This window comes from Aulonocara stuartgranti, assembly GCF_965226115.1.
Source record: "Aulonocara stuartgranti genome assembly, chromosome: 17".
Classification (NCBI taxonomy): domain Eukaryota; kingdom Metazoa; phylum Chordata; class Actinopteri; order Cichliformes; family Cichlidae; genus Aulonocara; species Aulonocara stuartgranti.
Window position 1 is genome coordinate 26,582,071 of NC_138953.1, and position 14,122 is coordinate 26,596,192.

Sequence of the window (14,122 nt, forward strand, 5' to 3'; positions counted from 1 at the left end):
ACCGTGAACTGGTCATCTACTTTACATTTGGACAGCATGTTGTGAAAGTTAACTCTGCTGTCCTGTTGGGCATTTGCCTGGAAACTGTATAAATCACCTCATTCCTCGTCATCTGGAGGGATACCAAGCTCCTCATCTGTCCATTCAGAAGCATCCGGCCAAGGGAAGTGACCCTGCAGAGGAGGGATGAATCTTAATCAATTAACTCAATCAATTTATATCAATAAAATCCTGTTCCTGGCAAGTCTGTGCACAGCAAACTCTTTATTAGGAATGCCATACTGACACAGCTGTGGTTCGACATAATTCTACCACATAACTACTGCAGATTATCAGCTGTACTTTCATGCTCCTGTACTACCTCATCCAAACTCTCCTCAACTGGATTCTCCTGGACTTTCACTGGTTAGAAGTGGGATGGAAAGAGTAACTGGAGTTAAAGTTTAGCGTGCCTCCTCCACACCATTACATCATCTCCCTACGGGGATGGACTACAAAGCGAGATTAATAGCTTAAAGAGCTACGTTGAGCTTAATGTCTGAGTTTTCGGTGTCATGAAGGTGCTTCTCCTTTTTTTTTTTTTTTTTGTTTGGTGCCAATCTCCTGCCTTTCACACTACAAGTATTGCAATTAACAGAACACAGATTAGGAAACTGATCTGTAGGCTGTTTATCAAAGGAAATATTCAGTGTTCTTCAAATAATAAAACTTTGAGCATCTTAAAGTATCTATAAGGCTGACGCCTGCCATCCTAAAAGGACCAGTATACCCTCCTCATGGTTCACTTCAAACACCACCACTCCAACGTCACACATTCAGCGTTCTCTTGAATGATAGGTGTTGCCACTCAGACAATACTGCCACTAAAATATTGACAAAATGCCAGTTTTCTGCATAACTCCATCAAACTCTCTCTAAACCTTCATCTTGTGGCACGATGCTTGGGATTACTGTAATGACCCCAATATCACTGAAAAGCACAGAACCACTGCTTTCAGAAACCATAGCGCAAACCGTTCATAAATGTTGCAAAAACCTGTCTGCAGTGATGGGTTAGGGGTAAAAGGGTTCACTAGAATGGTTTTTATATTTAGTTTAGGTTTATTTAACTATAAAATCTTCCTGCGGTGAGCATAAAAACAGCCTATGGGGAAATTCATTTCAGCCGCTCATACTAGTGATTTTCTCATTACCCAGATCACATGACTTTACATGATAGTGAGCCCCTGATGAGAGTCAGCACCTCCGAGTGTGGCTATGGCTCTCTCCTGGGAAACTGAGGGTTGGGCTGCTCCCTCTCGGTTGAGGGAGGGAAGTTGCTCCAAGCTGTGAGGGATTCAAGTATCTTGGGATCTTACTCATAAGTGATGGGAGGGTGCAGCATCAGCAGTAATCTACGTGCTGCACCAGACCTTCACAGTGGAGTGAGCCGAGCATCAAAGCAAAGCTGTCGATGTACTGGTGCACCTATATTCGCACCCTCATGGTCAGGAGATCTGCGAGTACTACAAGGTTTAAACGGATCAAGTTTCATACCTTGAATATGCACAAATTTCTTCCTTGTGCTCAGAGAAAGAAAGCCTTCAGACACTCCTGATGCGCCTTGAGGCAGCTGCTGTTCAGAACTGTTGGTCTACATAGATAACTAGACTGAAATGAACTTTGAGCTCTAGCCGTGGGTTCTTAAGTCCATAAGATCTTCAAACGTTGGTGATGCCATTTTCCAGAATTAATTTGTCAGTAGGTGGTGTTTTCACTCCTGTTTATGTCTTCTCTCTAACGTAACCTACTCTGAAGCAGGTTATCATTAATGTGATAACAAAAACCTGTATCTGCATCACCTCTATGCACACTAGACTGTGGTGTCTAAGGAAACACTGTGGATGGGGCAGTTTGATTGAGGTGAAAAAAGTGACGTCAAACTAGGATGAATGAATTTTGAGTTTTGAATGTTTGAATGCTACTGTTGTAACTGTCTTAACTAAAATTCAACTTTGATTGCTTTTTATTGTTAGTGACTGATAAGAAGTTCAAGAACCAGTGGGCTAATTTAATTACTGCATGAATAGGTAGGCATACAGTGTTGTGAAAATGTATTTGCCCCCTTCCGATTTCTAATTTTTTGCATATTTGCCAAACTAAGATGTTTCCGTTTAAATAAAATTTTATTACACAAAAATAACCAGAGTACATACAAGTTGTAGTTTTAAAATTATTTCATTCCTTAAGCGAGAGAAAAACTTCATCCAGTAATGCCCATCTAAACCTAATGATTGCGGCACCCTTGAGCTTTTTAAATCACTGTGAAAGCCCTTCAGAGGTGGACCTGCAGGTGTGTCTTGGATAATTATCTTGCTGCATAACCCAAGTATTCTTGGGCTTCAGGGCATGAAATGATGACAGGGCATTCTCCTTCAGGATTTTCTGGTAGAGGTCAGTTTTATGCCACACGTAACAAGGCTCAAAATTTCTCAAACTTTAGCTTTTCGCGCTTCAGTTCAAATAATTTTTTTCCCCAAAAAAACCTTGGGGATGATCAAGATGCGTTTCTTTTCTATAAATGGCTTTATAACCCTTTCCATCAGTTTGTTTCTCAGCTGTTCTTGTGTTACTTTAAAGCTTTTTGCTAGGAGTAACAATTGCTTTTTAACAGTACTGTGATTCTGCCTGATTTGACCTGGTTTTGCAGTGTTATTCTGGACTACAGCCATCCTTCATTTTCACATTACTGTTTACACTGTATCTACTCACCAGAACCGCATCAGGGTCATGCCAGCAGTGCCAAAGGATCCAGAACCACATGACACCACTGATAAGCTCCGACTCAAACTTCTGCTTCTTCGTCAGCTGCGGGTATTGTCTGTACTGTGGCTCAATGTGCGGTCCGCCACTCGCCCTGACAAACAGATAGTGTTTTAAAAAAAAAGGCACACATTAACTCAAGTTAAATAATGCAGAAAGCAACCTAACTACTTTGCCGTGTTTCAGACTTCGCTTGTTTGAATATATCGACGTGCTAGCTACTAACCGCTGAAGCTAACAGAGTAGCTAGCGTGCTAAAGGCTTACTTTCTGCTTGTTATTCTCGCGGGTTCGCGTCGTAGCAGTCGCGCTCCGGTCCGAAGGACTCCCAATGCCCTCCCAAATGAAGACATGGCTGCTTTTGTCTCAAAAATCCAGCCTTTCTTAGACTCTGTAAAGATCTAGATTAGGTGCTACTCCGCTGGCTGAGAAGTCACCTTCTCCTCTTGTCAACAAGCAACCTCCAAACAACGCCAGGTCTGATTGGACAGAAAGTTAGGGGTGTTATATTTCAGAGCGCCCCCTTTTGTTGACAAGGCAAAATGAAATTTTACCCTGCTGGGCTGTGACATCCTCAGATTTTATTTGCGTTGTAGTAGTATGTAAAGCTTTACATTTTAATCTAATTACAATGTATTTTTTAGCGTTTGAATGACAGTGAAGAGGCACTAGACGTAGTGAAGGTGGACGAATTTAAATACCTGTGCACAAGAGAGGTGAAAAAGAGGGCACAGGCAGGGTGAAGAGGGTGCAGGCAGTGGTGATTTGTGACAAAAGGATAGCAGCAACAGTATAAAGGGAACGTTTACAAGATAGTAGCCTGATATGGTGTATGGTTTGGGAACAGTGGTACTAACAAAAAGACAGGAGGTGGAGCTGGAGGTGGCAGAGCTGAAAACGTGAACATTTTGTTGGGAGGATTAGAAATGAGTACTTCAGAGGGAAGCTGAGGATCACAAGACTGAGATGGTTTGGACATGATTAATAATAAGAAAAACTGATATTGTATTTAGCCCAGTTTACTCTCTAGATTGTATTTGCCTAACAGCAGTGACACTAATTCCATTGTTAGCACCCAATTAGAAAATAATGCCTGGTACTGAATAAACCCCATTTAATTTAGGTCATGAGTACACTGGTCTATTAGGGCCATTTTAGATTTAATTTAATAGTTAAATAAATCAATGACCCATATAATTTATGAGGCTGAAATGATACATTTAGGAGAAAATCATAACACTAAAAAGTGCAAGAATTATTCTGAAATTTTCTCAGATTTATATCACAATAACACATAAGAACCATAAGTTTTTTTGTTTTGTTTATTGTCAGATAATGAGAAACAAAAAACAAAGAACTGGTCTCACTTTATATGGTTTGAGCCACCTCGGCACACTGCAGCTAACTCGAGTAAATGAGTAATGATACGATAATCACATACCAATCATTATCTTTCAGTTTGATATTCAATTACTTTTAGTTACTTTAGTACAAATTCACAACAACAGTCACCTCAAAATGCTTTATATTGTTGGGTAGAGACCCTACAATATTAAAAAAAGCCCCAGCAATCCAATGATGAATATGTGCAAGCACTTGGCGACAGTAGGAAAAAAACCCTCCTTTTTACCAAGAAGAAAAACCTGTTAGAACCAGGCTCAGGGAAGGCCATCCATCTGCCATGCTTGTACACTGTTGTATAATCAGGGTTAAAGATTCACTCTCCACCTCCGTGAACTTCCATTTCGAGTTAATTAACCAAATAAAAAGATGCAATAAACACTCAACAAAGACTAATGTAATCATTGGCCTCACCACAACTCTTTTGTCAGTTTCTCTGAACATTGCAACAATAACGCTGTTGTTATTCTTTCTTTTCTTTTTTTGGTTAATCTGATATGGTCACAGGCTTACAGAAAATGCCTTTGAATAGATGAGGTTTCATCTTTTCGAAATCCAGATGCTTCTTATTATATTGTGGATCAGGGATTAAATTATAAGTACTTCCTTTTTTAAAATCCAACTTGTAGGGATAATATCCCACAGGCTCTGATGTGAAGTGAAGCAATGAGGATTTTTTTCACAATATGATTTTGCAGTCTTAGACAATGGAATTTATTTATATTATTTACCTTTGTCTTTATGTAAATATATGACTTAGCTAAAAAAAAAATGTAACTAATACATGACAGTGATGCAAAAGGTAGGCTACTCATATTATCATTGTGTCAAACTACTGTTCTACATTAAAACTGAAATACATAAGACTATACCCAAAAACCCAATTTCCACTTTATAGAAAGCTAGATGAAGTCCCCTGGCTGTGCCACTAGATGGGGTCAAAAGCTAAACAGATGTAGTCCGGGTGGTGTCGCTGAATGTTTTTATGTTACAAATTAAACGTATCCACTTTTGTTAAAGTTGAAGTGTTTGTTGGCGTGCAAACAGAGGCAAATGAAGTGCTTGTGTAACTAAACATCACTAGCACTGACAATGATGGACTGACTTCAAACTGAGGTTCACACGTTATATTTCCGTGGCGAGAAAAAAAATCAACTTTTTGTCCATTAGTCACAAACAATGTATATGTGCACCCCTTGGTTTGCTGACCTGTAAATTAAACCATAACTTGAACTTTGCAGGATACGAAAACAGGAAATAATATCACACTGGCGAGAACGCGCACGGCGCCGCCGCCCAGAAGTGCTCGAACTGAGCCCAAACAGAAAAAAAAAAAGTCATCGACGCCATCTTGTTCTCAAACGACAACGATAACAGACTTCATTTCAGGGAAGGAAGCTGCCGTTTATCGCTTGTTGTTGGTAGTCCTTTTCCACGCAATGTACACAGAAATGTCATCGCTTTTAAGTGTTAATTTGGGTGTTTCTTTACACCACACACACTTAAAACTTAATTTGACATTGTTACCTAATGGCGCCTGATAGTAGCTGCTCTCCGGTTGCGCCCCTCTCCCCTCGCAGCTCAGAGCCCGCCCACAAATACTAACTGCATGATGTCATCAGAAACCAACCATTTCTCAAAAATGACCATTTTCATCAGTTGCTTATGGACCACTGCTAATCCCCCACCAACTGTGCGCCACCGTCCTAACATAGGAGAGATTGGATCGTCTTCGGACCGACAACACGATGCTGGTGGGCACTACGGCATAAATGGCATCCGCTCCAAGAAAAAAATTAAAAAGAAAACAGACAGGGGCAGATTTATCGCTGTAACCTCCACTCTGGCCGTTTACGAACATTTCCGTTTGAAGCGGGTGACGATTGCTAGAATTTTCTGCCTCCGTCCTCCCCCCGAGTTTTTATCAAACGAACCCTGTCTGCCCGTGCACCAGCCGTTGCAGCGGTCCTGCGAGAGGGCGCATGCGCGAATGGATGCGGTTTTAGGGTGGGGGAGGGTGGATAAATGGAAACGATGAGAACATCCTCTGTGAACATATGATGTCAAAGGGATTTCTACAGACATGTTTCTGGACAGGGGGCCGTAACAGATTCACCACAATCATAATAAAATTTGTGGGGAAACTGCTAGAATCTCCAAGTGGACTGATGACTTTTACAGCTTACACCCAATAATAAACGGGCCGTTAACTGCAGAGTCTCCTTGATAATAATTACCGGCCATAAAACGGATATCCACTACTAAATACTAAATGAAAATGAAGAGCAACTCAGATTTTTGCAAGTCTGTAAATGGGACTGAAGTGAGTTGATGTGTCCTCCAAGCCGTTAAGTCTGTATTTACTTACTGATTTCTTCCAAGTTTATTTACTATAAGGCCCTCAAAGTGTTCTCCTGCTCGCCAGGTGTTAGTTATCCATGATTAAAATCTCAGTGCGCTATGTTTCACAGGGTATTTATTCCTAATATCAGTTTAATATAGAAAATGTCTTGTGTAAGGGGTTACATAACAGCTTAGTTGCCTCCTACTGAGTTGGGGTAGCGGATTTGGGTGCTTCTTTGCAGCCAGTGCCAGTGGGTAAAATAAAGGATTTTGCAAATGCAGGCTATTTATATGTATGTTGTTTTGCTCGTGATAATAAAAACGTGGATTGACCTACTCAGACGGGACTGCTCAGCTGTTGCTTTTTTATTTATAGTTTATAGTTTTTTGTAAATTAATAATAAAATTGTGGATTGATCTACTCAGACTGCTCAAGTGTTACTTTTCGTGTATTATAAACAAATATAAGAGCAAATAAAAAGCAAATTACTAGGTTACAGCTACTGTAGCATTTGCACTTGATGTAAACTTCCTATGTGGGGTCGTGTTGAGGTAAAATCCCCATTAAGAGACTGCAGGCTATCGCTTCTTCTTATCCTGAGAGGAAGAGGAGGAAACAGGAGGGGGAAAGAGCAATTAGTTTAAACAAAACCTCCAGATAACAGCATTCCCACAGCTGACTTCACTTTCAAAACATGATCTTGGAGATAGCACTGGCGTTATAAACAAGCTGTTTAAAAAAGAAAAGAAAAAAGGTTCACGCGCTATCTTTCAGAATCTGTACATTTAATTTACATTTTAAAATGATTCCAGACATACTGTCCGTTTTAATTTTACGGGCATCGTCTAAATCGCGCAAGATAAATTTACTCCGTAGCGTTACCGACACAAACGGCAGCCCTCTTGAGGAATTGTCGAGGTGGACGCGCGCCGAGCACGGTCACGGCGCCCCTGTGAAATGGGGACTGTAAGCCCCGCAGTGTGTGGAGGCGGAGCTCGGGTTTAGCGATGGAGAGGGAGTGAGGAACGGAGAAGAGGCGGAGTCAAGGCAGTCCTGGTAGGGCCGCCATTTTTGCAAAGGGAAAAGAGACTGGTTTTGAGGGGATCTAATTTCTAAAAGTCTCCGTTGACTAGGGTAGTTTTAGCAGTTTCGAATTGATTTTCTAGCTACATTTGGGGTCCCCGAGTTTAAACAAGAGGCAAGGGAACCCCCCTCTCAGAAGAGGAGTCTTTAGAGGACACGTTTAAATACAAACATTTTAAACCTTGGCCAGAGATCCGCAGTGTGTGTGTGTACAGAAGTATTGTTTTGGTTGTGGAAACTGTGTGGAAAGCGACGGGGGTCTTACCCAGGTCCCCTTATTCGCTACTCGGATCCACCAGAGTGGACATAAAACGGTGAGTAAACTGCATTAAGTATTAGTTAAATCCGACTTGGAAAGAGGGTATTGTTGGCTTTTAGTTAGCTGGCCAGGCACATCATGCTGATGCTGGCTAACCGTAAGCCAGTAACCAGCTGAGTTTAGCTTCCAAAGCGGACTGCTCGACACCATTAGGTCGTAAAGTGGCAAGTGGTTTTCGTTCATATTTACCATATTCATAATTTCTTTTCAAAAACCTGATAAGTAAATGACGCAAGTGGCTGTGTGAGTATCAAATTCGCAACCCAACAGTACTTGCTAGCTAGCGCATGCTACTAGCTCAAATTAGCCTGACATTGACTATTCGCTGATAGTGAGGCAATACACGAGACGTCATACAAAGTTATCAGGTAAATATTATTTACAAGTGATCACCTTGTTTTTAAAAAATAAAAATATGCCTTAACACCAGAAACATTGAGACAAGTGTACCTCACAGCCCTTCGTCCAGTCAACAACATTCAAGGCTGCCAACCGTGAGGTGCCTTTAAAATCTTTAAAAGCAACGGTTTTACAGCCGTTTTTTGCACGTTGACTCGGGATAATTGGAGCCAGATAGGGAGTCTCTTGTCTAGTTTGACACAGTGACACTGCAGGCCATATTGCGCACACTTTCGTGCCTTTTTGTGTGTGTAAATAATACTCTTCGAATACAACCGCTTTATTCATAATCAGCCAAACTACTGCACGTACTGTCTATCAGCAGATGCGATAGCTCACTGAAAACGATATTATTTCATGAGTGTTTTTTTAAAAGCTTGAATCCGTCGCAGTAGCGTCATCTCTCATCTCTCTTTAGCCATAGAACGGAAACATTATTTCCGTTCATGCGTTGAAAAAAGCCCCGAAAGAAAATAAAGCATTTTACATGCAGCTACACCGATTTTTATGAAGTTGTTCTTACGCAGTAATCTCGCAGGCTTTATAAAGAAGTTGAGAGCACGTCCGGTGTCAAACGGAGAGAAACTGGCGACTCTTCTTTTGTTACACTCTGACTTAAAAGTGCATTTCGCGATGATCACTTAATTTAGATTCAGGGTGTATTGGGTTCAAATGCTGCAAAGCGTGGGGGAGGGGATGTTCCTTTTGGGCATCTCGCCCCATCTACTCCAGCTGTACTAGCGATTCAAGCTACGCAGAATTAAACAAATGAAGGAAATTTGTCGCTTTCCCCTCACCTGGTATAACCGTGTGAATGCGCAATCAGCTTTGGTGGTGGTGTTTTTGTGTCTTAACGCGGATGTTGTCGTTCTTTCCTGTCTGACAAGCAGCGTATTAATTCGTGTCGGCTAGTTCGCTGTGCTAACTATACGCTGTTTGTCGTCGTTACATTCCGAGGCTATTTTTGGCCTCTATTCACGGCACAGATTTGAAGAGATTCCCCATATTTTCTGCTAACATTCAAATTAAAAAAGGCCTTGTAGCCTTCTAACATTACACTTTTAGAGGCCAGTGCTAGCCGATTAGCTCGCTGGCCTCGCTTTCGACGAATTCACACAAACCCCTACTTGTAACAACACAAAAACTGTACCGACAGAGTGATACTCAAGGTAGAGTGTGTGAAAGGCGATTGAATGCATTCTTGGGGGGGTTTCTTCCCATGGCGAGGCTCCCTTGGCTACACGGTTGTCTCGCCGTCCAGAGAAAAAGCGCTATGAAAATGGCGACAGCGCCAGGGTGTTGTGGTAACATAATAGCAACGTTGTACCCTCCACACCCCTATCGACGGGGACTGACTGCAGCGCCGACGTACTCACTGAGGAGCAACTACACAACACATGCTGTTTATTTATTTTGTATTTAAGTTGGGCTTATAATAGCGTGAAAGAATCCGGATCATACATCGGCATCATTGCGCCTTTTGCCTTGCTGTGGTAATAATTGCTGGTGCTGTTTCCTGTTCCCAAAACGAATTACATAGCACCCCTGTAACGTGCGTCACTTCTTGGGCGATTTTCTTGAGTTTTAATGCTGGGGCACTATTGATGTTACCACAGAAAACCCGACACTTTTGTTTGACATAGAAGGAGCATGTTGGTGTACTTTTCAAGTTTCAAAACGGTGCAAAAACGCAACGACATCAAAGGACATTAGATAGAAGACTTGCTCTTTTTGCCGCATCTCACCTGAGAACCCTAAACAATATTATGCAGTTTCTCCATCACCATAGTGGGTTTCATTTCCTCTTCATTCGCTTTAGTGTAACAGAAGTGCACCCAGTGTTCTAAGGGTCTGAATATGTTAGCTGTGATGGATAGAATTGTAAATTTAAATACATATGCGTGAATTTTCCCAGCTCAAACTGTTTAGGGGAAATTGTTCTGCATGTAGTTAAGCCTCAGAGAATGTTGCTTTGTATTTTCCTGTCATTGAGCGTGAGTAAATTAAGCCCTACATGTTTTGTTTTTTTCTTCTTCTAATAGTCTTAGTGATTCTCCTCTGGTAAGTGCAAGATGAGAGTCACAAGAGATAGCTGTGCTTTTGCACTTTATGTTCAGATGAAATCAGTTTTATTAGATGCTGTAAAATGCTGGGTATGTCTCAGTGTGGGAGTGATATTTATGTTTTCTCACATAATGCAATACCATACAGTTGCACAACATTTAATGCCAAGTATTTGGTAGTAAGAAAAACATTGCCTGGATCGTGTCACATAGCAGTCTTGCAGACTGCCTCAGTACTCTCCCGTGTTTTAATTTATGTTTTAAATTAACTGTAATACTAATATGTTTTGTGTATGCTTTGTTTTTTTTTCATGTCAGACAACATAATTTTGCGCATTAGTTTTCTGGCGATTTCAAAATTAAAATGTGGAGGGAAACGAGTCAAAGCCAGTTTCCGGGATACTTTTTTGAGCTCATGGCACAGCTGTCCTTTCCTCTACTTTACCCTGTGGGAAAAACTCTGGCACTTTGTTCAGCTCAAATGCCTCTTCGAGACTCTTGCCAAGAAGCTTTGTTTGTCTTTTACCCTGATCATTTTGTTACGATGTGTAAAGTAGAACATCTTCCATGTCAGAGAAAGCATCAGGTCTTTCTTAATAAACTATCAACCCACTTTAAACCAGGGCGACAGTGACTTAAATTGAACAAATAAAGGACCATTCATATACTAAAGTATGAATCAAAACATAGTTAAAGGTTACAGTGAAAGTATTTACATGACAACATAAAAAACCCACCTAACTCAGCCTTTAAATGAGCCTACGCCAATTTTCTGTTATACCCCACTGCATAGGTCAGTGATGAAATGAGTTCAGTAGCAGTACATACCCACAGTTGTCATTCCTCAGAATAACGTTGCCTCTTATTGGATTTTTCGGCTGTGCATTGTTTTCCTTTTAGGGTCTTGCGGGTTGGATCAAAACGGCCATGTTGTATTTTGCCTGTGTGTGCACTTTTTATTGTTTTAAACCTTAATACAGACTTAAGTGTAAGGCCAGGAGGAATAATGCATGACCCAACCCCTCCAAACCTCTGGGAGTACACTATCTGATGCTGTAATGAACCCAGTTTGTCTCAAAATAAGATTAAGTGTTAAAAGATCTTCTCTGTGGAGGTGTTTTTACTACTAGATGAATTAGAAGGCACTATCATGGCTAATTAGTCTTTGCTACTTAATACACAAAATCCCAAGCTGCCTTGCTCGTTCTTGTAAAGGAGCAGAGGCCTCTATTCAAACACTCATCCTCGTCTTTTTTTTCTTCTTTTTTTGTGGTGTTCCCCTCTGTCCACAGAATATCAGACCAGCCAGTGTTAAATTCCCGATTGGCTCTGTGTGTGCCTGGTGGCCTTGTGCAGGAAAGTGTGTGTTTGTTTACTGTGTTAACAGAGATGGTGAGGTGAGGTGCCACTCTCCCTCTGCCATAGGGACAGAGTGCTCTGGCCGGGCAGCTTGGAGACATGGCAGTCTCAGGTGACGCACCTTTCCTCTCACCCTGACCCCCCAAGGCAGACTTGTGCCATCAAAAAGCCACACACTAAGTGGAAACCAGTTTAATTTTTCTCAGCATACTATGCAATAGAGAGAGAGAGAGAGATGGAGACAATAAAGAAACCAGACAAGTGTGCAGGATGTCTGTTGGTATATTGATGTATTGACAAGCCAGAAAGAAGAGCCCCTGTTGTTTTTGTGCCCTTCTTTTATCTCCAGACATTAATTCTCTGAAACAGTAGCACCTCTGTGTAGTAACTGTCTGTTCGCCATGTGGAGCTAAGCTGTGTAGATGCTGCCTGGTCTCCAGAGATCTCACATGTGTAGTGCCCAAACACCAGAGACAAAGCTGCCTGGCTCAGGAGCCCAGCAGAGTCACATGGTATCCCAGCTGGGAGGAGAAGCCAGAGCTCAGGTGACCTGTTTTTGTGCCGCTAGCTCAGGCATAACAGATCCCTCTTTAAACTAGCAAGCTGCCTCCCTGACAGGTGGCTTTAGGGCTAGAGCTACTGAGGCCACAGCCCCACTACACCTCCCCAACCTTCTCCTGTTGCTATGCCTGGGTTACAATAGCATTCATGGGTTGTGGAATAAAGAGGGGCCGTGTCATCGACGTTGGTGATGTAACAACACTGCGGTCCAAGCGTGAAATTGATCATCAAACACTGTTATAATGGGTCCTGAGTGGCTCTTGCTGTTCTTTTGCCCTGTAGATGTTGAGTAGCCGCTCCCCATTTTCTCTGCACACACACACAGCTCACATTTTAGTTAGCTATGAAGTGCATTCTCCAAATGCTGTAATTAGGAAGCAGCTGCATATGTGCTTGCATTTCAGTCTCTAATCATGATAGCTCTCCCAAGTCCAAGGGACAAAATGAATCCTATTGGCCCTTGCACTGTTAAAGAAACCCGGTGTAAATTAATAGAAAATAATCATGAAAGCACAACCTATTTGTTTGTCTTCATGAACACAATTTTTTCTTTTTTTTTTCCTGTTGTCATTTAGCGTGACTTTCAAACTAATGTATTTTTACAGGAAGTATATTGAACTAGTGTATTTTGCTCAGATGACTAATTTTTAGTGTTTAAATCTAGCAGAGGTTTTTGTAATGATGGTAATGTGTAACTTTGGTTTTCAATGTGAGCACTGAAAGTTTTAAACACCGTCACCACCAACCCTTCTGGCTTCCAAATGCTGACTTTTTTCACCCTTGAAAAGTAGAAAAATTATTTTCTACTTTATGAGCAGATATGAGAATGGTCGATTTCATAAACCTACTAGTACATCAGTTTTACTTTTCAGATGTTTAAAGAGACTTGTCATTGACCATACATAGCCATACATTACTCTGACTCTGGAAGCAGCAGTGAGAGGGAGATGGAGAGATTGTGCCCCCAGGGATCTCCTGTACAGGACATTACTCAGACTACAGGAGGGCTGTCCCAGCTTTGCTGCCATACGGGCTCAAGCTCGCTGTCTGAACTTACACGCCGCTTGCTGCTACACTGCTCTCCCCTTTTAGTCAGTTATTTACTAGTTCTCATTTAGGGTACCTGAAAACAGCTGCATAAATACCTTCTCTTCATTGCCTGACATTTAAACGGACTGTTCCTAACAGTCTAATGAGCCTTTGGTTTTCATGCGTACCAATACATTTCCTATTGTTGCAGCAAAAAGTGCTTGTGTGAACGCTCACATCCATATCCCCTGCTGTATTGATGTATGACTTCACCTTCAGCGCTCGAGTGCAAAGGGAGTGTTGCTGGCAGCCATGCGCACACTGATTTATGAAGAAAAAGGCAGATCTCGTGTGTCTCCCGGTGGGTACGGGGGGAGAATCCATTTGGGTCATGCTTCCTGTTACATGAGTGTATTTGTAGGGAGTTTGTTTTATCCGTTTTCCGAGCTGAGTCATTGCAGCCAGCTATGAGGATGGTGTGAAGTCACATCTGCTTGGCAGAGAGGGCCCTGGGATTTAGTTGGAATCCCTCATTTTCCTCTTGCTCCTCCCACTTCAGGAAAAACATGATCTGCTGCGAAAATGAGAATAACGATGCTGTTGCACATAGAGCAGTGGTGATAAACTGAGGAGAGAGAAAAGCTGCTCTCTGTGGTAGTATCATTTGAATACGATGGTGATGGTATGGGTTTTCCCTTGCCGACTTCAGTGCAGCTCTGTCTTAAAAGGGTAGCAATCATCCCCCCCCCCCCCAACACACACA

At 41.8% G+C, this 14,122-nt stretch overlaps 2 protein-coding genes across 8 annotated transcripts in view; one reads left to right on the top strand and one right to left on the bottom strand.

Annotated features, from left to right (window-relative positions):
• ndufb2 (NADH:ubiquinone oxidoreductase subunit B2) overlaps positions 1-3,286 on the bottom strand; it is a 5,749-nt gene extending 2,463 nt beyond the window's left edge. The window contains exons 1-3 of the mRNA XM_082510762.1: positions 3,069-3,286; positions 2,752-2,896; positions 98-173 (exon numbers count right to left, since the gene is read on the bottom strand). Of these exons, the coding sequence (XP_082366888.1) occupies positions 99-173; positions 2,752-2,896; positions 3,069-3,154 (306 nt within the window). The 5' untranslated portion in view covers positions 3,155-3,286 and the 3' untranslated portion in view covers position 98. The remainder of the gene's footprint in view (positions 1-97; positions 174-2,751; positions 2,897-3,068) is intronic.
• Positions 3,287-6,955: 3,669 nt separating this feature from the next.
• The window catches only part of kmt2e (lysine (K)-specific methyltransferase 2E), a 30,023-nt gene continuing 22,856 nt past the window's right edge, over positions 6,956-14,122 (top strand). For 6 of the 7 annotated variants that reach the window (XM_082510718.1, XM_082510721.1, XM_082510723.1 and 3 more), the window contains exon 1: positions 7,609-7,943. The gene's annotated coding sequence lies outside the window, so the exon portion shown is untranslated. The other variant, XM_082510719.1, reaches the window with a different exon arrangement.